This window comes from Microdochium trichocladiopsis (assembly GCF_020744255.1).
Source record: "Microdochium trichocladiopsis strain MPI-CAGE-CH-0230 chromosome Unknown B0I36scaffold_8, whole genome shotgun sequence".
NCBI lineage: Eukaryota > Fungi > Ascomycota > Sordariomycetes > Xylariales > Microdochiaceae > Microdochium > Microdochium trichocladiopsis.
In genome coordinates, this window is record NW_025763551.1 from 809,005 (window position 1) to 830,694 (window position 21,690).

At 57.4% G+C, this 21,690-nt stretch overlaps 11 protein-coding genes across 11 annotated transcripts; 5 read left to right on the plus strand and 6 right to left on the minus strand.

Annotated features, from left to right (window-relative positions):
* Position 1: 1 nt before the first annotated feature.
* Positions 2 to 803, minus strand: B0I36DRAFT_365566 (uncharacterized protein; the record flags this gene model as incomplete). Its single annotated transcript, XM_046159161.1, has 3 exons — positions 2 to 28; positions 235 to 463; positions 703 to 803. 3 exons carry the CDS (start codon positions 801 to 803, stop codon positions 2 to 4), a joined length of 357 nt encoding a protein of 118 aa, XP_046009142.1.
* Positions 804 to 2,390: 1,587 nt separating this feature from the next.
* B0I36DRAFT_351865 (uncharacterized protein) lies at positions 2,391 to 3,881 on the plus strand (the record flags this gene model as incomplete). Its single annotated transcript, XM_046157055.1, has 2 exons — positions 2,391 to 2,505; positions 3,316 to 3,881. 2 exons carry the CDS (start codon positions 2,391 to 2,393, stop codon positions 3,879 to 3,881), a joined length of 681 nt encoding a protein of 226 aa, XP_046009143.1.
* A 1,145-nt stretch (positions 3,882 to 5,026) lies between these two features.
* Positions 5,027 to 6,870, minus strand: B0I36DRAFT_151173 (uncharacterized protein). The gene has a single exon (XM_046148513.1). It carries the CDS (start codon positions 6,776 to 6,778, stop codon positions 5,225 to 5,227), a length of 1,554 nt encoding a protein of 517 aa, XP_046009144.1. The 5' UTR covers positions 6,779 to 6,870; the 3' UTR covers positions 5,027 to 5,224.
* A 1,658-nt stretch (positions 6,871 to 8,528) lies between these two features.
* B0I36DRAFT_151212 (Translin) lies at positions 8,529 to 9,704 on the plus strand. Its single transcript, XM_046148514.1, has 4 exons — positions 8,529 to 8,905; positions 8,960 to 9,059; positions 9,121 to 9,266; positions 9,334 to 9,704. Exons 1-4 carry the CDS (start codon positions 8,704 to 8,706, stop codon positions 9,642 to 9,644), a joined length of 759 nt encoding a protein of 252 aa, XP_046009145.1. The 5' UTR covers positions 8,529 to 8,703; the 3' UTR covers positions 9,645 to 9,704.
* Positions 9,705 to 10,212: 508 nt separating this feature from the next.
* Positions 10,213 to 11,152, plus strand: B0I36DRAFT_365570 (GPI biosynthesis protein family Pig-F-domain-containing protein; the record flags this gene model as incomplete). The annotated part of the gene is made up of 2 exons (XM_046159162.1): positions 10,213 to 10,620; positions 10,757 to 11,152. The coding sequence occupies 2 exons, from the start codon at positions 10,213 to 10,215 to the stop codon at positions 11,150 to 11,152; spliced, it is 804 nt and encodes a 267-aa protein (XP_046009146.1).
* A 435-nt stretch (positions 11,153 to 11,587) lies between these two features.
* Positions 11,588 to 12,613, minus strand: B0I36DRAFT_329472 (putative plasma membrane proteolipid 3). The gene is made up of 3 exons (XM_046154718.1): positions 12,397 to 12,613; positions 12,147 to 12,281; positions 11,588 to 12,066 (listed from the first exon to the last, which is right to left on the minus strand). Exons 1-3 carry the CDS (start codon positions 12,411 to 12,413, stop codon positions 12,045 to 12,047), a joined length of 174 nt encoding a protein of 57 aa, XP_046009147.1. The 5' UTR covers positions 12,414 to 12,613; the 3' UTR covers positions 11,588 to 12,044.
* A 367-nt stretch (positions 12,614 to 12,980) lies between these two features.
* Positions 12,981 to 13,400, minus strand: B0I36DRAFT_151284 (uncharacterized protein). The gene has a single exon (XM_046148516.1). The coding sequence runs from the start codon at positions 13,237 to 13,239 to the stop codon at positions 13,027 to 13,029; it is 213 nt and encodes a 70-aa protein (XP_046009148.1). The 5' UTR covers positions 13,240 to 13,400; the 3' UTR covers positions 12,981 to 13,026.
* A 1,617-nt stretch (positions 13,401 to 15,017) lies between these two features.
* Positions 15,018 to 16,036, minus strand: B0I36DRAFT_249525 (mitochondrial ribosomal subunit protein-domain-containing protein; the record flags this gene model as incomplete). Its single annotated transcript, XM_046150482.1, has 3 exons — positions 15,018 to 15,338; positions 15,438 to 15,724; positions 15,808 to 16,036. The coding sequence occupies 3 exons, from the start codon at positions 16,034 to 16,036 to the stop codon at positions 15,018 to 15,020; spliced, it is 837 nt and encodes a 278-aa protein (XP_046009149.1).
* Positions 16,037 to 16,950: 914 nt separating this feature from the next.
* On the plus strand, positions 16,951 to 17,854 carry B0I36DRAFT_365573 (uncharacterized protein; the record flags this gene model as incomplete). The annotated part of the gene is made up of 3 exons (XM_046159163.1): positions 16,951 to 17,368; positions 17,464 to 17,602; positions 17,671 to 17,854. 3 exons carry the CDS (start codon positions 16,951 to 16,953, stop codon positions 17,852 to 17,854), a joined length of 741 nt encoding a protein of 246 aa, XP_046009150.1.
* Positions 17,855 to 18,436: 582 nt separating this feature from the next.
* On the plus strand, positions 18,437 to 20,270 carry B0I36DRAFT_151314 (uncharacterized protein). Its single transcript, XM_046148518.1, has 2 exons — positions 18,437 to 18,886; positions 19,019 to 20,270. Exons 1-2 carry the CDS (start codon positions 18,861 to 18,863, stop codon positions 20,085 to 20,087), a joined length of 1,095 nt encoding a protein of 364 aa, XP_046009151.1. The 5' UTR covers positions 18,437 to 18,860; the 3' UTR covers positions 20,088 to 20,270.
* On the minus strand, positions 20,271 to 21,642 carry B0I36DRAFT_151301 (kinase-like domain-containing protein). Its single transcript, XM_046148517.1, has one exon. The coding sequence runs from the start codon at positions 21,522 to 21,524 to the stop codon at positions 20,454 to 20,456; it is 1,071 nt and encodes a 356-aa protein (XP_046009152.1). The 5' UTR covers positions 21,525 to 21,642; the 3' UTR covers positions 20,271 to 20,453.
* Between the last annotated feature and the right edge of the window lie 48 nt (positions 21,643 to 21,690).

Sequence of the window (21,690 nt, forward strand, 5' to 3'; positions counted from 1 at the left end):
TTCACAATCTCCTGAACGCGAACTTGGCCTGTAACGAAAGAAAACCACGGGTCATGTCAGCGGTCCGGTGTTTGCTGGTGCAAGATGGTAGTGCGAGGAGCAGGACTCTCGGAGCTGAGAACGATCCACCAGCAAGGGCGGCGGCGTGTCCATGTCCGCCGATGAAGTAAGAATAAAAAAACAGACTAAAAAAGGAAAAAAAAAGGGGCATAAATGAAGAGCCAAAATGCATACCGGAAGGATCTGGGCGTTGTCGACATCCCAGACGCCGCTGGTGGCGTAAATGTCCCCTTTGAGTATGTCGACAATCTCGTCGCGCGAGGCGGCCTCGATGACAATGGTGCTGCCGGCAAAGTCCCACTCCGACGGGTCGCTGCCGTCCTCGGGCTTGGTGTGGAAGTAGGCGCCGCCCGTCTTGAAGGCGCCCGAGTCCGTGTGCACCTTGAGGCCGGCGAAGTGCTGTCTGAATTTTTGGTGACGATGATGGATGTTAGTCACCGGAAGTGTTGAAAGATTAATTTTCTCAAGTGTAGCCCGGGGAAGACAATATTGGTTCCATTATAAAGGGCGCAATAGGGGGGGCGAGTAGTCCGTCACTTGACTATCAGAGGGGTTCATGTGTGCCCAGCACTGATCCCTAAGACACTCATCGTCTGACTGTCGAAGTAACAAGACCTCGGGTTTCCAATGGGAGCAGCTTACGGTCTGACTTCGAGCCTCTTGGCCTTCATGCCGGGCTTGTCTGGCACGACGACGAGCCACTCGTACTTGCCGGGGGCCGGGGTCGGAATGTCGGATGCCATGGTGCGCTGGGCTCGTGGGAATGCTCGCGGGGCAGAAGAGAGGACTGATGCTGGGCGCTGAAGGGCTGTGGCAAAGTGGCGGAGGCGGTATGCCATTGGGACAGAGAAGATGCAGTCCTTGAAATCACGAGGACAAAGGACTTTTAAGAGGACAGCAGTCCGCGCGCCCTTCACATTCTGGCGGATGTTGACCAACCTCCGATGTGGGGTAGGATGGTATGGGGAAATGGGGTCTTGTCAGATCAAAGGCGTGCTTGTGGATGCTTATGTCACAGGCCCGTTCCTGAAGTCTCGCTGAGAGTCGGGACAGGACAATGCTGCCGACCACTGCCGCAGCGAAATCATTTCAGCGTTGTAACAACATCGCATTGCACAATAGCCTATATACCTAGGTAGATTGTGATGCCACCAGAGGACACCGCAAGACCGTCCGCCCACCTTGCAGGCGAGATTGACCTCGTGTAAGCTTGCTTGCCTGCTGTGCACGTCACGCCATCTTTGGCTGGCTCTTGGACGCACGGCAGGGCCACGGAAGCACAATGCGGCGTGCCTTTGTGCCTACATACTCGCCCAGCTTCCCCGCACGGAAACGGTTGTCGCGCAGCATTGACTAGTCTCCGGTGCAACCCAAGGTGGCTGCATTATGCGTCCCTTGCTGCTTGTTGGAGTTGGTGGCTTGCCCGCGGCGGATTTGGGTGAAGCTATCCATGCGTGGGGGAAGTCAGTCACAGGAACTGGATCTCAAAGACCACGTCGCAGGAGAGCATTCCCAATTGAAAGCCAGCTTGGAAAGGAGACGACCTCGAGGGAAGGGAGGCTCTGGGTGCCAAACCTGAGTTCCTTGGTGAGTCGCCTGGCTGCTGGTGCTCCGATCCTGGAGTTGGACCCCTGGATGGGGCTTCGGCTTACCGTGCTTAGCCACGCTCAGGAGCGGCATTAGCAGTTTGCTCACCGATGTCAGGAGGCCATCTCGCGACAGCGACGATAAAGGCGACGCCGGGCACCACATTCTGTTGACTCACCAAGCCATCTCGCCGAGGACGAACACTTCCTTTGATCCGGCGCTTCCTTCTTTTCGACACGTCGCCGGCGGTATTCAGCAGTCCTTGGACTCCGCGTCCGCGAGAGTCAGGCGTCGTGTAGAGACAAACACGCACACGCACACACACGCACACTGCCAGACGGGACCCTCCCGGCGCTAATGCGCAGCCATAGCAACCCTCGCCCAAGTCAGCCAATGCACACCCACGTTTCACACAGCAACTGCCACCACAGCTGCAGGTCATTCGTTGGTCAAAGAGAGCTCTAAGCCGTTAGAAGGTTCTGTCGATGCCGCATCTGCAGAAATAAGACATTGGAGAATGCCGTGCAGCGGATTTAAGCCGGCGGTACTCGCGGACGAGCTCGGAAAGCGAGCTGAGGCTTGACGGGTGAACACATCTCGAGGTTAAAACCTGCGACATGGGGACGTTTGTCTTGAGGCTGGCATGCACAATTGCTGGGGATCTTTAGATCAGACAAGCCGTACTGTGCGGTCTCAGCCAGTGTCTGCCAGCGACCAAGCCCGTTATTGATCAATGAACCATCATGATCGGCGCAATATTGGGCTTTGGTTCTGGTGGCCCAGGTCTTGGCAGCCCTGAAAGCCGGGCTGGGGCAGGCAGGGTTGCACAACCCGTCGAGGCGTTGGTGGTGATGGGTGGTAACAGCTGATTCCCACCCGGGGGTGTATGAGCCCTCGATTGATCCTTCCGCTCGTGGTTAAGGTTGCGCCTCCATGACACAATGCAATGGATCCCTGGATGGAGTGCTGATTGCTTGCTGTGCCTGGCATGGCTCTAGCCTTCTGGCCTGGGGGCCTGGAGGGCTGTGAGCGGCGCGTGACACCAGCTCGGCCTCCCAGCAGAGCACTCGAGCCAGGGTCGCTGTGATGGACCCGTGGGGGCACCTCGATGGGCGGTGTCAAGCCAGCGGATCTGGCGTGAGCGCGAGCCGAGGAGAGCGCGCTCGACTGGGTTCTGTCATTCCATGTTTCCGGGCGGACTGGCCCCGGAGCGGACTGACCCCGGGGGCGAGGACTACGTCGCACCTGGGCTGGGCTGGGCATAATGTAAAAGAGGTAGGGAGGGTATCTTTAGGCCTGGGCTGGGGTCCGCGCAGGGCCCTTGCTCGTGGCGGCGAGCGCGGGCGGGGAAGCACAAACCGCCAGCACCACATGTGCCGTGTGCGAGCACGTTGATGCAGTCATTGCCATTGCACCTGAGCAGGGCCACGCCGCGGAAGGCGCTGCTATATAACACTCCCTCCTCTCCATGCCCACCCTCCTCTTCGCTCCTCTCGCCCATTGACCATCATTCCGTACATTACTGTGTCCCATACAAGACCAATTCTACACTCAGCTTGGTTCGAGATACCCACATCAGGTCACACACACACACCATCTACCCAGTAGCTCACTTACACGGGGCACCAAACGAGCAACACCCAATTTCAAGCACACAAGTGCCTACAGACAAGAGGCATCTCGTCTACAAGTACACGTACCAGAACACTCGCCACTGGTCGACAGAGCGTCGCGTTACACCCACAATGGGCACCATGGCTCTCCACCAATACCTACAGGCCGAGTCCAAGAGATGGGAGGCTCAGCAGCGCCTCAGCAACCCGTACTACAAGGCTCAATTGGAGGACAGCTCTTCAACAACATCAACCTCGGAAGCAGACATGGACGACTCTCGGTCGGTGTTCTCCCGGCCAGCACTTTCTCGCTGCTCCTCGGCCACGAGCGTAGCTTCTGAAGACCTCGACGACGGGCTCCACATCTTGCCTCAGCCCATGCTCGCTGCGGCCGGCCTCCAAGGCATCACTGTCTATGCTTCTCTGGAAGACGCCGTTGCACAGAGCAATGCCACGTTGGCTCTGCAACGAGCTGCAGAGCAGCAGGGCAGAGACATCGTGGTGCGACGTCTGGTCACGCCTGGCAAGCTCTACGAGAATGAGGAAGACGACGACGAAATCATAGAGTACGACGACGATGACGAGGAGGCCGCGCTCGCAGAAGGCTTTGCGACTGGCTGAACTGGCTTGTGCCGATCCAGCAGTCAATTCTTTACCACCCACAAGCTACAGACCACAGTCGAAGCGCGATAAGGTCCCCCCTCCCCCAGCCCACCTCGAGTGGGTTGTGCTCCATCATACCCGGACGGGCGGCGATGATGCAACAGGGTGGCGGCAGACCCGAGCAGGGTTCTGGCTTCTGCCCAATTCAGTGGATCGTGCGCACCAGCACATGCTTCGCGCCGCAGACCATCGACGCGACCGAGCTTCAATCACCAGAAGCCCCACTTGATGGATATCCTTCTCCGTCTCCGTCTTCTTGCAGCTCTACGCACGAGGCTTTCATGTGGTCGGCACCGGCGAGGGATGCCAGCGACAGTGGCACAATTCGGCATCAGGTCGCTCAGATCAAAGATAGCGACACGGCATACGAGGGTCTGTATCAGACCAGGTGCTGGTGCACAAAGTGTATTTTAAATGTGCACAAGGAAGTTTCATCATGTGGAGATGGACTTAGCCAGCGTTGGAGCACTGGACCGCGGGCTGGTGCAGCCCAGTACCTGATTCAAAAAAATCATGTCATGTGTGGAGCGTTTGTGTTTGGACCCGGGCTATTCTTGAACATTTTTTGTTTTTGTTTCCGGACCTATTGTCCATGATAATCATCATCATCATATCATGTTTAAGGGCGTTATTTGTCACAGCAGGAGCGACGGCTAGCGTCTATCTTTGGAAGCGATCCACACGAAATCATGACACGGAAACGAATCCGAAACATTTCACGCACTACCACTACTACCACCCAAGCATGCGCACTGGTGCCAGAACATAAGCTTAATCACACAAAGTAATATGTACCCTGTTTCCCGCGGTTTGACACACGATTCGAAAACATCCCTAAATGTAGCCCGCCCGCCAAGAATACGACCTTCTTGGCTCAAACCGGTGTCCCTGTCCCCCGAATACATGCAGGCAAGGCGGAACTTGCGATTTGGAAACACCGCCTGCTGCCCTTGCTTGGAACGAAACGCATGCCCTGGGCAACCCAAAATATACCTGATAATGAACCGCTGAAACGATATCGTATTTATAGAAACCACGCGATTTTGAGCCGCCTTATCTCTTGTCTCCCCTGCGGCCCGCGTTTTGTCTCTGCCTTATCCACATCTACGTCTACGTCTACATCTACGTCTGTCTCTATACTGGTCTAGATAGGGTTTGAGAAAATCTCGCTCGCCTATAGATCTTCTTCTTCTTCTTCTATTTGTGACAGAATGATGGCAGAACTGGCAAGTTTCCCAGCATGATCGACGCCCGCGCGCGTGTGCACGCGCGCAAGCACCGTGGCCCCCTTCCCCCTCCGTCTACAGCTTCGCCTTGGCCTGCTGGGCCTGCTTGATCATGGTCTCGGCCACGATGCGGCGCTGGATCTTGCCCGTCGCCGTTTTTGGCATGACCTCGGTGAAGTACACCTGCTTGGGCACCTTGAACTTGGCGATCCTCTCGGCGGTCCAGCCGCGCAGCTCGTCGGCCGAGAGCCTGGCGCCGGGCTTGAGCACGATGGCGACGGCGACCTCCTGGCCATACAGCTCGTCCGGGACGGCAAAGCTGACGGCCTCGGACACGGCCTCGTGCCGCGTGAACACGTTGTCCAGCTCAATCGGGCTGATCTTCTCGCCGCCCTTGTTGATGAGCTCCTTGATGCGGCCCGTGATGACGACGTACCCGTCCTCGTCGAGCTTGCCCTGGTCTCCCGTGCGGAAGTACCCGGACTTGGTGAACGCCTCGGCGTTGGCCTTGTCGTTGTTCATGTAGCCCTTTGTCACGTTCTCGCCCTGGATGCTGATCTCGCCCTCGGTGCCCTGCGGCACCTCGTCGCCCGCGTCGTTCAGAATCTTGACCAGCACGCCCTGCCCCAGGCCGACGGTGCCAGGCTTCCGCTTTGCAGGCGGGAGAGGGTTCGAGGTCATCTGGTGAGCGGCCTCGGTCATGGCGTAGGCCTCGAGGACCGGGGCCTTGAACTTCTCCTCGAGCTGGTGGAACACTGTCGGGGACAAGGGGGACGAGCACGAGCGGATGAACCGGATCGCCGGCAGAGGCGATGGCGCAGGGTGCTTGAGGAGGATCTGGTGGATCGTCGGCACCGCGGTGTACCAGTTGGCCTCGTGGGCGACAAAGTCGCTCCAGAACTCGGTGGCCGAGAACTTTGTGGGCACGACCATGGAGCCGCCGCACGCGAGCGGGGCCAGCAGCGCGCACAGGAGGCCGTGGACGTGGAACAGCGGCATGACCAGCATCGTGCGGTCCTTGGCCGTCAGCTGGTACGTGGCCTGGATGTTCTTCATCGTGCGTGTGAGGTTGCGGTGCGTCAGGGGCACGACCTTGGGTCGGGAGGTGGTCCCGCTCGTGTGGAGGACGAGGGCGATGTCGTCGGGCTGCGGTGTGAGGACGGGCTGCTTGCTCTTGCCCTTGAGCTGGCCCAGGTCCTTGACGTCGAGGGCCACCTCGTTCTTGACATCGTCCCAGTAGCACTCGGCGATGGCAGCGTTGAACTTCCTCGCAGCCTTGACCGATGCTGCGTTGGCGGCATACGCACCGCGGGGTACGAGAACGAGGGCGGACTTGATGTCGTCAATGTAGAATTCAAACTCGTCCTGCTTGTAGGCCGGGTTCAGGGGAGCTGCGATGCCGCGCTGCCAGGACGCGGCCAGAAAGGAGACGATGAATTCGTACGAGTTGACGGTGGCGATTGAGACGGGCGAGGCGTGGGTGATGCCAATTGCAGCGAGCTTGCGCTGGAAGGATGAGCATTCGGCGACGAGGGCCTCGTAGGTAATCGTGAGTGCTTTCGGCTTGGACGGGACGATGACGGCCGTCGCTGAAGGGGCGCCATTGATGGCGCTCTGCAATGTTGCCATGGCGGGAAAAGAGTGAATAAATTCGTGACGAGTACTCGAGTCAAGCGTGACTGTCGATTGTGAGTCGTTGGGGGACGCTGATGAATGAGCAGTGTCGGAGGATGAGCTCAAAGACGGAAGAGATAAGGATGCAGCCACAGGATGGATGACGTGATCGCTGGGTGACCGGCACGCAGCTAAGCTTCTAACTTTGAAAACGCTTTAAAGCCGACTTTGGTGAATATGTCGATGTCTCAATGGCCCGTATAGAACGTAGAGGAGATGCTGATGATTTGACCCGATGCTTGATGAAATGGCAATAGAAAGGAGACGCAGGTCCTCAAAGGGTGTTCAAATCTCGCAAGTTGTCCAGGCTCCGTTGCAGGTGCCCCGGATGACGGCTCCGCGCTCGGCAGGGGTCCACACCCCGACCGAACATTCAGGGGATCGCTCCCACCATCGGCCAGTCTGCCGAACTGGACGATTGGCGTGCCTTACATGCGGCTATTGTTGGAGACCTGGACAATATCACAGCCATGAGATCAATTTCCGAGCATTTCCTCACATGGGAAAGTCAGTATCGGGTGGTGATGGCTTCTGGCCTGCAGAGAGCATAGGAAGTAACTGAGCTGATTGAGATTGTCTACACCTGGCCGAAGCGAAAATGCCGAGGCAAGTCTCTGGGCAAAATCAAGAAACAATTCCGAGAGGCTCGACAGTGCATAGCCAAGCTTCCCGCTGAAGCAAGATTTACTGGGCCTGATCGCAAATGTATCAAGCCACCAAAGAAGCCATGGATCATGACAGACCTCAGCAAAGCTTGAAGCGTTGTCCGCCATTTCGGATTGCAGATGGTCAGCCACAAAATCTCTTGATGCAAATCACAGCGTCGAGAATCACCGCACACCTCCTGTGAAAGACAGCCACTGAAGGCAGTCTTGCCATTGGTAAGCTGCTGTTCGCGGATCTGAGCGAGTTCGCAAGCTCTCAAGATCTGCTGTATCAATGTCAACCAGACCTCAATGAACCTCAGGCGGCAAGCGGGGCTTGTGCAGCTCACCATGCTCCATAACGAAAGTGGCCATAGCTCCTGGTGCCTGGCAGAACCGGGCTGGCTGGCGCGGGCACACAATCACCCACACCGCCCGGCGCCCTCTGCCAGAGATATATAAACCTCCAGAGCCTCCCCCAAAATTGGTTTCGAGCTCTTCAGCTCTCTGTAAGTTGCCACTCCTACCCCCATACTTGGAGGCATCACCACGCGATCGCCTCCTGCCGTCATTGCGCACTTGCTAATGACTCTCCTCTCCGCTACAGTTGCCTTTTGGCTTAGATCAAGTGTAGTATCTGTTCTTTTCAGTTTAATATCTGAAAGTTCTCTAAGGAGAACAATCAATATTAATCTAATTTTTATCACCAGGGTGCGGTCCTCTGTGCTTGCGCATGATCGCTGCCCACCGTGTCCCTGGTATGACACTGCCTCCAGGCGACGCGAACCCTTTTTCATTTCCATTCTCGAGCTTGTCTCGGGAGGTGAAGAAATTGAGTCAAACAGATGTACTTGTGGGGTAGGAATGTGCGAATGGAATCGGTGAGAACCAGCTGTCAGTCTTGGTCGTGATGTTGCCTAGAAGTGCTTTGTAGCTAGCTGCCGCCAGATGATGCTCTCGTGCCCGCAGAGGCCTGCAGTTCGCTGCTCTCACGTTGCCGCCGCCTGTGAACTGCTGAAGCCGTAATGTGCCAAATGCGACGCAAAGCTGATCTGCGTGAAAACTTCCCGCGTCATGAAAATGAGAACCGTTTCTGTCACATTCGCGTAGCGTAATATGGTTCCGTCAACCCAAGGCTAGCATTGCAAGTAGCTTTCTCACTGTTTGTGTGCTCCATTCTTCTGGGCAGAAATTCTGCTTCAAACATCCTCACCAAGACCTCACCACACCTTCACCATGGCCAGCCAAGACACCCCAATGACGACACAGGCCGCCCCGGTCATGATCGATCCTTCCATCTTCGAGTACCTCAAGTCCCACGGTGAGCAAGAGCTCGAGGTGAGCGAGAACCTCTCTAGGATAGTGAGCTCGCTCAACCGGCACGTTGCAATCGCCCAAGGCCACCTCAGCCGAATCCATGCAACACCGAACGCCAATCGTGAGTAGCAGATTGACGGGGTCTGCCACAGAGTCTGCGCTGATGACATGCCAGGTCCCGCGCTCCTCGCTCAGATCGAGAAGGACGGCATTCAGCCAGAGATTGCGACGGTAGCGGAGCTCGCACAATATGCTTCAAAGTTCCCCTACTACAAGTTCGTTCTCCCGCCATGCTATACCAGGCTTCGTTCAGCATGCTGACAATGCTCCCCCCAGGTACAACGGGCGGTGGTCCCGGGCAATGCAGAACGTCGTGAGCACCATCCTGCTGACCGCCTGGTTGGGTGGCTTGGGCACTGAGAGCCGACCTGGCGAGCTCGGACGGCTGCTCTCGATTGATGAGGTCGGTGAGCTGCTTCAAGGTATTGCTTTTCCTACCTGCCAATCCACATCACTCACGCTGGACAAGCCGACTGACTGCCCTCGCAGTGCCGGTCAACCTCAAAGACCGGGATGCGTTCCACCTCACGATCGAGGAGTACCTCCTCGCCCTCACCGAGATCTGCGACGAGCTGAGCCGTCTGGCCATGAATTCGGTCACCCTCGGCGACCCAGAACTCACGGTCCGCATCAGCAGCTTCATCAAGGATCTATTTGCCGGCTTCCAGTTGCTGAATCTCAAGAACGACATCCTGCGCAAGCGGGTAGACAGCGTCAAGTACTCGGTCAAGAAGGTCGAGGATGTCATCTACGACTTGACACTCCGGAATCTCATTCCCAAGCCGGAGGCGTCTGCTTGAAGTTCTACGAAGGCATGAGGGTCACCAGACGGCGAAGGACTATTATTGCTCATACGTGCGTGTCATGCCAACCGACCCAAATGCATGGAATCTAAGCCAGATTGGTTGCTTGCGAACCGTCATTGTGCTGAGAATGGGTCATTGAAAGCAAGTATGAACACCAACAACTTCTCCTGATAGCCAGGCCAAGCCGAGAGTTGAAAGAAAACCATTCTGCACACAAATGTCATGTAACATTCGCTTTTCGCGATTAGAATCCATGGGCGTTTCTTCATTGCTCAAACACGTTCGAAGCTTCTTCGGCGTGCCCCTCCAGCTCGAGAGTGGGTTGCAGAGCTATCGATAAATGTGGTGCTGGTGGCAGCTGGACCCTAGCTCGGCCACGCTCCCTTTCTCTTGTCTTTTGTATCCCTGAATCGGCCAATGAATTCATGCAACCCTTTTGTCCAACTTTATACTACAGTTGCAGCTTCCCGCGCTCAGCCAACGACTCGCTTCCGCGACGAGCAACATTTTGACGACCGACCCATCGATTCCGGGTTCCATGCCCCTCGTCGATCCAATCACCATGTCCTCTCCGACACCAGCCCCCGCGAGCACGAGCAGCGGCTCCTCCCAAGCTGCCACCGTAACAAAACACAAAGATGCTACCAGCAGCAGCGGCAACAGCAACGATGCGCCCAATCCTCCGATCCGCGTGCTGGCGAACCCTCAAGCCGCGACGGCCAGTCAGATACACCCAGCAGTCCTGCTCGGTCTGTTCGCCCTGCGGTTCCGGGCCCTAGTCGCGGACCCGGTGTCCGCCATGTCCGGTTCGCTCCCTGTCGTCGCGGCGATCCAGATTGCCTATGCGGTCATGTGCCTCCCGCCTGCCGGATCTTCGGCGGCGGCGCGGCAATCGCGCAAGCTCAGGTCGGGAGAGAAGAAGAAGGTCTCTGCTGCCTCCTCGGAGGGGGCTGAGCCTAATGTTGCGGTGGTGAGTGATTCTCCTCCTTCATCTTACCAGCTCCCATGAGAACGTGCTCTACCCCCATTTTGAGCTTCCCCCCGAAGAAAAAAGAGAATTGGCTAGAATATATGTTAACCTTCTGTCGTTTCTCAACCTTTCGCAGACCGTGGTCGTGGCCCTCGTAATCTCCACAGCCGCCGCCTTCGCCTTGCACGCGCTCCTGATCCTCTTCGGCGCTCCCTTCCTCGCCCTCGTCCCGCACACGCTCCTCTGCGCCTCCCACATCTCCCTGCTCGGCTTCTTCCCGCTCCTCTACACCAGCGGCGTCTCGGGCCCCGCCTGGCTCGAGATCCTGAGCGCCCGGGCCGGCCTCGACGAGGTCTTTGGCGGCCTGGTCGGCGTCACGGCGGGCGCCTGGCTCGGCGCCGTGCCCATCCCGCTTGACTGGGACCGCGAGTGGCAGAAGTGGCCCGTCACGATCCTGGCGGGCGTGTATGTGGGCTATGCGCTGGGTAAGCTCGTCGGCGGCACCGTGGCGTTTGGCAAGAGGTTTGGATGAAAGCGTCAGGAAATTAGACACATGAGGCTACTATGCGTTATGGAGACAACAGGTAGTTAGCTGCCTTGCTTGAGAAGCTTCCCATATGGCAGTCAAAGGGCTCCTCCTGCCGCGCGAATGCTCGGTGTCGCATGTCCATGGCAGTTCCGAATCATCGCGCGAGCTGCGAAAGCCCGGGGCCACAGGCGCACGCGCCGAACGCCTTACAGTGCCGAGTCTGCCAAAGCTCCAGACCTGTACCTCTGACTCGATCATGTTGGTATCCAGCGCAGTGCCGCTAAGTGTACATTTCATCCAAGGAGACGCCGTATGGTTGCTTCCGTCCGCGATGATTGATACGGCGCATCACAGCTGGTGATGGATTTACAGCACCAATATTCGCATGAATTGAAGCCACAAATATTCACGATATCAAGCGCACTGCTGAGAGACTGATGGTGTATCAATGCAACTTTCATTACTGTCATTATTATGTGAAACAATTATAGAAATCTTGCCAGTGCCGGCCGACCAGTCGATCCGACGCTATGCCGTGACCTCCAGAGCTCCACCGCTAATTCAGCAAAATTGATACGTGAGAAGGCAGCCGCAGCCGCCTTGGCAAAATTAAAGTCGTCGGGGTTGGTGATTCGTCATATCATCGCCAGGAAGGGCGACAAAGAGGTTGGGTATCATGATGGGGGTATTTGGTCGGATTGTGTGCTCCATGGAAGCTGTGGTGGGTCTTGGTGCCGTGAAGCCCGACTCGCGCGAGCATGTGCAGACCGGGACTTGCGGCTGCTACTGGCTGGACAGCCCAAGACCCACTGATGACGCATGCGTTGGCTGGGGCTTGCAGGGGACAGAGACCCCGGAAGCGTCACGCATGGTTAATGCCCATTGAGCCTGCAGCTTAGTACTTGAGGATGATGTACCTGTATTGTGGGCAAATTCTGTTAGTCATGTGCGCTGATGCAGGTGTCGGTCACAAGTGATTCTGAGGTGAGGTGCTTACAGAGCGTGGATGATACCAGGAATGTAACCCAGGATGGTGAGAAGGATGTTGATGCAGAAGTCGGCGCCGCAGCCGCGCTCAAGGAACACACCGACGGGCGGGAGGATGATGGCAAGGATGATCTTGCAGATGTCGCTAAGAATCACGGGCGTTGTTAGCAAAGGGCTCGTGAGGTAGAAGCTTTGCCCAAAGAACGGTAGCCGCTGTGTGGCTTCGCAAAGGAAAATGGCATGGAGAGCAGCAAGCTTACCTGGCGGTGAAAGGCATCTTGGCTGTTGTAGAGTTGTGGGTCGAGACTGGAAGTATCGAGGCGAGTTTGGGATGAGGTTGTCTTTGTTGGCAACGCTGTGGACTATGAAGGCGATGGATGGGAAGGAATTGGACAAACACCTAGTACGGGCGTGGAGGGGGGGAGGGTTATATACAAGAAAGAGTGGACGAGTGGCAGCCCATGAGCTCCTGCTCAGTGCAACGAATGGCAGGCGCAATGAGCGAATCGTATGACCTAGTGCGCAAGACCTCTGGAGAGCTAGCCAGCCAAAACGGAAAAGCGCATGCAGGAGCCAATGCCTGAGGCGGCGTCGTGTCCGGCCTGGCTGTGCCGAACCCAAGTGAGGCAACCTGGGAAGGCCCCTGCTGGGCTGGAGCTGCATTGCCGCCGCTGCCCTCCAACATCACCTGGGCATCATCACAGCCGGCTAGCCACCAGGTCCTGGCGGCAAGACGTCATACACGGGGCTTTCGACCACACCTTAGCGTATAGCTGTGGCGCCCCGTTCCCTGTTTACCACAGCGGGTGATTCTGCTGAGAACCCACGAACCCCGTCCTGCCCTGGCCCAGCCATTCCGTTGTACCCGGCCCGGCAGTTTCGTTCCACCTTCATGATTCAACTCTGATCCGTGATTTGATCTGCACTCTATGTGCCGAATCCTGACGGGTCTTTACCAAAACGTCGGTTTCTCGCGACAGCCACAGCGAACCATCTTGCCAGCAGACCTCGTTGGCACCGCTAGGAATCCAGCTGCCTAGAAGAAAGGCATGCGCCTGGCCAGCCACGCAAGCAAGCCAGGCTTGCTTCAGGCCGGACTCCATTGGGCGCAGCGCATCACTCGCGAGGCAGGCATCAACAACGGAGTCCAAGCCTTGACCGAGCAAGCCCAGCCCGTCCGAGATCCCATGCAGGCGATACCATCAAAATGCCGAAACTTCCTGTGACCCTGGACTGTCAGGAACCCAGACTAGGAAATTCTGGACCTATGGCTTCAGATCCCTGCCTCGCGTCATTGCGGCAGACCAACGTCATCTTGTGGCTGGGCTTCGCTTTGACGTCACCTTTGTGTGGCGCAAACCACGCGCCCTTGTGGCGGGTGTGCTCTTGGCTGCGATGAAGCGGCTTCGGGGACCTTTCTTTCTATGCTCAATGGAAAACCGCTCCAACAATGGACGAAATGCGAGCCCTGCGAGGCTGATGCCTTCGATGCGTTGAGGCTTGTTGCGCACGTGGAATATCCAGCTAGCTTGATAACGGGGCGAGCCAACCACCCCGTTAGCTTCTGGGCTGCCTCAATCCAACACAATAGCACAACCCTGGGGCCGACCTTGCCTCACGCGCTAGATCAGCATAGTTTGTACCCAGTCCCGTTAAGCATACAGGTGGCTCCTGACTGATTTTTATGCACTCCACGTAGGCTATCATCATCCTGCTGCGGGCACTGCATTATTGCTGCGTTAATGTTCTTGTACCGAACGACAAGCCATCTACTGCTTCACGGCAGAGTTGCGCGAGGCTGCATTTCGAATCGCGGATGATTCTGCTCATCGTAAACAAATCTTTGCGTAGCCCCCGATGAAGGGCTACACTCCTGGTAGCTCTGTCACGCTGCATGGGCAGTGAAGCGACGCGAACCCTGAAGAGCTACAAGCCACCCAAATGAACCCAGCCTGGCCATGCGCACGTTGAACTTGCCTTCCATCCAATACTGCAAGTGCGTGGTAAATTGCCTTCAGTTACCATTTACGTCACACAATACCTTGTCTTGTGGGACTCGTCGCGGCAGGAGAAAAACATTCGAGCTCAAAGAGTTGCAGTCGAGTACTAACAAGACATTGGAAAATGTTCCAGCTGCCGAGACGCCGGCTTGGCGCTCGGCCGTTCCGTCCACCATCCCCGGTCTAGACTTCGTCGAGCAGAAACTACGAGTATTCCGGCTACCGGCATTACTCGATACTCTGGCTTTGATTGCACGGCCCGACCTTACTTAACTCCCAGCAGTGGCACGGACCCTACACATGCTGATGATTGTCTCTGGACAACAGCAAGATCTTCATCCAGCGAGTCTCTAACGTCGCCTGCGTGCATGGTGAGCAGGATGGCACCAGTGCGCCACATCGTAGGTAGTGTTCTGCTGCATCGGGCTATTAGTCCTTGACAATTGCATCACTCGGGATGTGCCGTCTTTGTCTGGTCGGACCCTAGAAATCCGCCCGGCAACTTCGAGACCGCCATTCGTGAGACTAGTCGTCTTGCTTGAATGTGATTACGCAAAAGATTCGCCGCCAGGAGACCAAGCCAGCAGGGTTGGAAAATGTGATACTCTTTACCACAATATGGCATAAGACCAGCACGTCTTGGGAACAAGACGAAAGAGCCCGGAAACTGATTGATCATGATTCAACTGGTGGTCCTTTTCCCCTCTATTCTATTCACAAAGAACATGGACAGTATCATACATTTTGCCATCCACGAGACGCTTTTTACATGGTAATACAAGTCATGCCCGCATATTGCTGCGATCAACAGCACATAGCATACACACATCCGAGTCTCCGGCATCACCCAGGCCCGGCAAATATTCCCGACGTTGGGTCTCTTAGAAGCGCGCGCCAGGTCTTCCCTTGGCACCACCACGGCCAGCAAACGCCGGCAGCGGCGTCCTCTGCTGCTGCTGTTGTCTCTCCTTGGCGAGCTGCTTCTCGCGGGCGGCGAAGGATTCCTCAATGAGCTTCTTGCCGTCAATCAGGCTGCCCTCCTCAGTCTTGCTCTGGTCGAGCAGGAGTGATTTCTCGCGTGTCTCGTCGATGAACTTGCGGCGCTCCTCGGACATGCGCCATTCGACCGGAAACCTGATCTTGGGCTTGAACTTGTGGTGTCGCGTGTCGAGCGGGATGTCTTCGAATGTGTCGGTGGTGTCCTAGAAGCCGCGGGATATACTGTCAGTCTTTATGCCCACCAGACCGCTGCAAATGCATATAGACATATTAGGGCTGCTTCCCCCGTTGCAATGACATACTTTGGCCTGGACAATGAGCTTATCGACGAGGTCACCCAGGTAGCGCTTGTTCTGCGCCTGGTGCTCGTACTGCTCGCAGCTGATCTTGGCAATCTCTGTCTCCGGGTTGTACCGCACGCCCAGCAGCTTCTTGAGCTTGAGTTGCTGCGGTTCCGTCAGCGGCAGGTCGCGCGGCGAGAACTCGACCACGACCTTGTTCTCGGCCGGGTGCGTCTCGCCCATGTACGTCGTGTAGCGGAAGCGCAGGGGCTCTTCCGCCGTCGGGGGTTCAAACGGTTTCGCAAGCTCTGCAGGTGCAGTATCCGGTCAGCAAAACAAGTTCCGAGTTGCTTGCGTATGAACAACAACAGACAAGACGAGAGCCACTCACTGGACAGTAAAGGCAGCTGCCACGCCGCAAGACGGGCATACTCTCTGTACTCGCGGAACTGCTCAAATTTGGCATGGGCAGAGGTCGAAATGTCCTCGGCGTCGTTGTCCTCGGCCTCGTGCTGCTCGTCGAGGATCAAGTCGCTCTCGGTGCCCGGCACATCGTACCAGAACTCGGTGGGCTTGCGGACGGCGCCGGCGCGTGAACCCTCGCCGCGGACGCGGGCCATCTCGAGACCCATCCGCTCCATCTCGTTGTTCTCCTGGTTCCCCATGGCCGCTAGCCTCGAGGCAATGAACGCAACGTCCTTGTCCTCAGCAGCGGCGGCGTCGGCGGCGTTCCCTATGCTATCGCTATCGGCCGCATCGGATTCAGCGTCTACATCGTCGATTTCCTTGCCTTTCCGTGGCGCTGGCGTCGTCGATAGGGTGCGGCGGGTGTGGGCTGGCACTGCGGCCATGCGTGCACCGACTCTGCTGCAAGGGCCGAAAGACTGTGTGCTGGGCGCCGGTCTGCTGCTGCAGACGCGCAGGCCCAGCCGTAAGGACCTCGAGCAGGAGGCCATGCTGGTGTTTGTGGATGCGATCGTGATTGTCCCCTCCTTCTCCCAGGACCATGCGGTATCGCGGACCTCGAAAGACAAATTTCGGTGGATTGGAAGTCCGCAGGCCAATCCGCGCTGCTACTGGCTGCAGGCGGGCCCGCCGTGGACGATGGGGAGTGCGGGCAGCCCTGGAGGTCAAGTCGAGCCACAACCAAAGCTACCTACCAGCTAGAGTGTGTGGCTGTGCATCTGGGCCGCACCTCCCTAGTGGGATTTCAATCTGAAGCGAACATCGCAAGATTGACACGCTGCCCTCTGTCTACATCAGCACACACGGAGTAAGGTTCCTGCGACACCAATTTTAGACAGATTCCTACTACCGATTGTTCTCCTTCCTTGAGCCACACAGGACCTGGTTGATAATTGAGTGGAAGTAGAACACCACCACTCGAGACTTCACTGACAACTGCGGGTCCACATCCAAGCAACAATACCCTGTTACATGCCCGCAAGCATAGCAGACCAAGCTAGTCACTCCCAGCGGCTCGGCCAATTCTGAAGGTCGCAAGACCCGGTTTGAACTCGACGAAGCTCTCGAGATGGCAGCGCAGGCTCGAGATCTGAGCGACCCACGCCTCAAGCCCATGTTGCAGCCCGTCGAGCAAGCGAATCAGCCTGATCCTAGACTGCCGAGGACATGTTTCGTCACGATAGGCGCAACTGCTGGCTTCCGTCCACTGTTAGACGAGGTTGCGTCTGTGGACTTCAGGAAAAGACTGCGGGGGCTGGGTTATACGAAACTCGTCGTCCAGTGCGGACCGGATCTTGAGTACTTCCAGACAGCTGCTGCACAGCAAGGCCAAGAGTCGGACAATGCCAGCACCGAGCCTCGCAGTCTGGAGATAGAGAGCTTCGCCTACACCGACGATATTGGCAGCATGATGCGCCTTGCTAGCCCATCCGCTGGCGAGGGTGAGCGAGGCCGACGAGGATACGGAGTGATCATATCCCATGCGGGTAAGTTCGACCTCCACATGAAGACACGAAGATACATCGCTTTGTAGTACCGGACAAGACATCCATGACTATTGTTGACATGAATGAGCCCACAGGGTCTGGGAGCATCATGGACGCACTCCGGTACAACGCCAAGCTCATTGCTGTACCGAACGAAAGCCTTATGGACAACCACCAGGCCGAACTGGCAGATGAGATGCAGACGCAGGGGTTCCTAGTGTCGGCCAGGGTAGGGTGAGTATCAATTCGTGTCTGTCAGCCAGATGTGTCACTCGTGTGCAAGCTGACCCTCTTTGGTGCAGACATCTTGCCGAAGCAGTCGAATTTATAAGCACACATACCCCCAAGCAGTGGCCACCTCAGGATCCTCATGCCGGAGCCGGAAGCAGGGAGAAACACCACCCGACAGGCTTGTACGATGCTATCAACCTTGGCATGCCACCTGGGCCCGACAAAACGGACCCGCAGCGTCTGCACATCGAGTAGACGACTTGGGGTCATAATGACATCTCAAGCAGGCTCAAATATTGGTGCTTACATGAGTAGGATATGTGTCCAGGTGCTGACATACCATCATGGACACTATATTAAGCTTGGCTCCGATGTGCCGGAGCCCCGCGTGGGTGCCGGCAAAACGCGCTAGCGGACCAAGACTCCGGAGCGGGTATCCCGCCATGGCATTCCGCACCGGCGAAACCACTGGAATAAGATTGTGCGCAAGAAGTCATCCGTGAGAGGCGTGAACCGCCATTCTACTTTTCATGAAGCACAGCTTTCGTGTGGCCTTGAGGTATCTTGCTTGAAGAACAGTCGACCTCAATCCCCGCGTGTCAATCACGCCCTTCCAACCTGGGGCCAAAGGTCCCCTGCGTCTTAGCCAACCCCATATCCGCAGAGATCGCTAAGTGGCGCCAAGGCATCCCACCTGGCACCGAGACACATTCCGTGTCGAGACAACTCCAACTTTTCCAGGCGTCTTACAGACGAGGCAAGGCTGCAGATTTAATCCAGACAAGCTGTGCTCGGAAGGGCAACATCTTATTTCCAAATGACAAGCGGCTGATACTGCCCATCGAGAAATCGTGAGTCGTGCCTTGTCTTCTTGTTCTTCGCGCGTGTCTCGACACTGGGAGTGTGGTGGTACTAGGTGGGTTACGCTACCTGCGTCCTAACCGTCGGACTGGCCGACTTCGCCCTGCTAGCCTGGGCCCCTCTATCCTTTCCAAACTTTATGGAACTTTATGCCTGCAATTTTCTTGATATCACCGTCCTCCCTCCGACACAGCTCGTCCCGATCCTGGACCTGTAGACTTCCCACATTGAACCACTCCGGCAGTCTTCCTGTGGTCAGCGGTCGACTTCGCGCTCGCGCAGCACGGTCCGCAAACCCCGACACATTCTAATCGTACCATCGGCGTTCGGTCTCTCCCACTTAGAGTCTTCCTTGGAGTCGTCAGCGGCAAAGGTCTCTTGGCATTGTTGCGATTTCACCATGACGCGCATTGTCCTCTCCACCGGGTATGCACCAGTCCGCGCTGTGTCTTTTATCGCCTTCGCTCGGCTCGAAGTACTTCGGCTTGCTTGCTTTTCTACCCCCTCCCGAACCCCCCGCACGACCCCGGCTGACTAAAGCACCGATGCGACTTGCAGGAACATCATCTCGGGCGGACCGTCGATCATTCGCAAGCCCGGTACCACGCGCTCGAACCTCGAACTCGTCAACTCGCTCCGTAGCAGCTTCGCCGCGGCCCAGCAGGACTATGGCGGCGCAGACTGGGCTGCGCAGACGCCGGACGGGACCAACGGCGTTGTAGCACAGCAGACGAATGGCACTAGCACCACAACCACTGCGGCCACGACCCCAGCTGCGGCGTGGACGGCCCGGGAAGACGGCACGCTGTATATCCCACGGATCGACTGGTCTGGCGCGGCGCTGCAGGAGGACCGGGACCAGTACGAAATCACCCTCAAGATGTTCTTTCTGCCCACGGCGCCCGTGGCCCAGCGGGAAGCGTACATCACACAAGCCTTGGACCTGGTCGGCAAGGAACTCGGCTTTAGCGGCAGCAGCAGCAGCGACAGCCAAAAGTTCACAGTGGACCTGCTTATCGTGTCGTTCCCGGGCATCTCGTTCGAGGGCGACTGCGAGTGGGAGGCGGACAAGAAGAACGCCAAGATGGGCAACGACGCCGACGAGCTGGCGACGTGGACCGCGCTCGAGGCCCTGCACGCCCAGGGCCGCATCGGCCGCCTGGGCATCGCCGAGTTTGGCAGCGAGAAGCTCCAGCGGTTCCTCGAGAAGGTGCAGACCCGCCCGGCCGTGGACCAGATCAATGTCAAGAACTGCTGCAGCGTGCCCCCGCCCCTCGTCCAGCTCGCCAAGCGGGAAGGCATCGAGCTCCTCACGCACAGCGACTGCACGGACATCCTGCCTGGCGGGACGCTGCGGGAGCTCCTGGGCCCGAAAGAGAAGGGCGGCGCTGATGTGCTTGCAAGTGGGGGTGGTCGTGTCGGCGAGGAGGAGGAGAACGGGGAAGAGGCTGCTGGTCACGGCCGGTTAACGGGAGACTTGCTGCCAGAATGGGTTGTCAAGTACACGGCGTTTGTCAAGGACCGGGGCGTCATCGAGAACAAGGGCTATTTCGCGGGTGCCGAGCTGGCGGACGACGATGACGGCACGGCGGCGCAGCGGGATCCCAAGAGGGTCAAGATGCAGTAGCTGTGGGTGTCCTTGTGTCTGTTCGCCACCCGTCCGCCCGTTCGTTCTTTCTGGCATACATATTTCGATCCCAGCATAGCTTTCAGGAACATGGCTTGTCTTCATCATCATTCATTGCACCGTGTCCTTCACATATTCCAGACTTGGCGGCAACGTGGCACGACGCATTCAATCTGAGACGCTGCACCAGCATCGCCCTGAAAACAGCAACAAACACATTGGACCATATCATGCCGGGCAGCGATTAGGTGCTGGCCCATTCCTTGCCAATGGGCATCGACCTGTGTCCAGATCGTCGTGGTCGCATTCAATATCGCTGTTGTGCTTTTGGTACCTTTGTAAACCAGGCCAGGGGCCCCCCTCAAGCTAGCCAATCATGCTTCTCTTCCTCCCACGCATCCTGACATCCTCGAGCTTCTTGAGAACCACTCCGGCGCCCTTGAACTCCTTTCCGTACGCCTCCAAGACGACCCGAAACAGCCCTTCGGCGCGGGGATGGGTGCTCGCAAAAGCCCGCTCTAGAACGTACAGATCTACCGCGCGATCCTCGTCGGCGGAGCCCTGAGTGGCAAGGCCAAAGTCGATGATTACAATCTCGCCGTCCAAGATGGATGTGGCTGAGTCTTCGGGGCCGGCGCCCGCGGCGGTGTTGGTGGTGGTAGGAGCTGAATCCGCGCTTGTATCATCTCCGTGTTTCCGCTTGTTATTGTTGCTGTTGCTGGACGTCGTGGATGTGTTCCGAGAATGGCGCAGCATCATATTGCTCGTCGTCAGGTCGCCGTGTATCACACCAACTCGGTGCAGCCGGCCGACCGCAGAGCCGATCCGGCGCATCACGTCGACCAAGTCGGCGTCCTCGGGTAGGTCGCCCGTCACAGGTGCGTCGCCAGCCCGTCCCGCTTTTCGCTCGGCGTCGCGGCGCCGTTTGAGGAACTCGTTTATCGGCTTCCGGACGGGCTCGCCTTCGATCCATTCCAGCGTGAGACAGCCACCGCCCGTGGCGTGGGCGCCTGGCTGCGCTTGTGGCGCAGGCTGTGTGGGTATGATTGTGATTGCTGCTGCTGCTGGGGCCGATTTGCCCGTGGCGATGGCGGACGCTGCGAGCTCGTCCGAGATCTCGACGGCGTAGACGGCGGGAACCGGAACGCCCTCACGCCGACACTTGATGAGAATGCGCGCCTCGGAGAGGATGCGGTGGCGCGTAAGCCGGGCATCTAGGACGGGATGCCGCCATGGCTTGGACGGCCTGTGTTTGAGCGCGCAGGGAAGGGTCGGGAGGAGGTATGTCGACTTGTACAAGCGGCCCTCGGCGCCCTGTGTGATGAGTTCGGGCACTGTTGACGAGGGCAGGGTGAGGATTCTCGGGAGCGGGAAGGCGGGCTCTTTCGGAGGGTCTGCGGGCGCCGGTGGCGGCTGCGATGTTTCGACAGCGGCCATGGCTAACAAGTGGTGACTGAGCCGGGCTGCTTGTTGTCGTCCTTAAGTGTCTAGAAAGGCCTTGGTGATATCTGACATCACTGTTTTATCCAACGAGCGACTGCGGAGAAGGAGCGAGTGTGTGGAAATCGTGAAGTTGCCCCGCGAGTCGATAAGGGCTTATCGC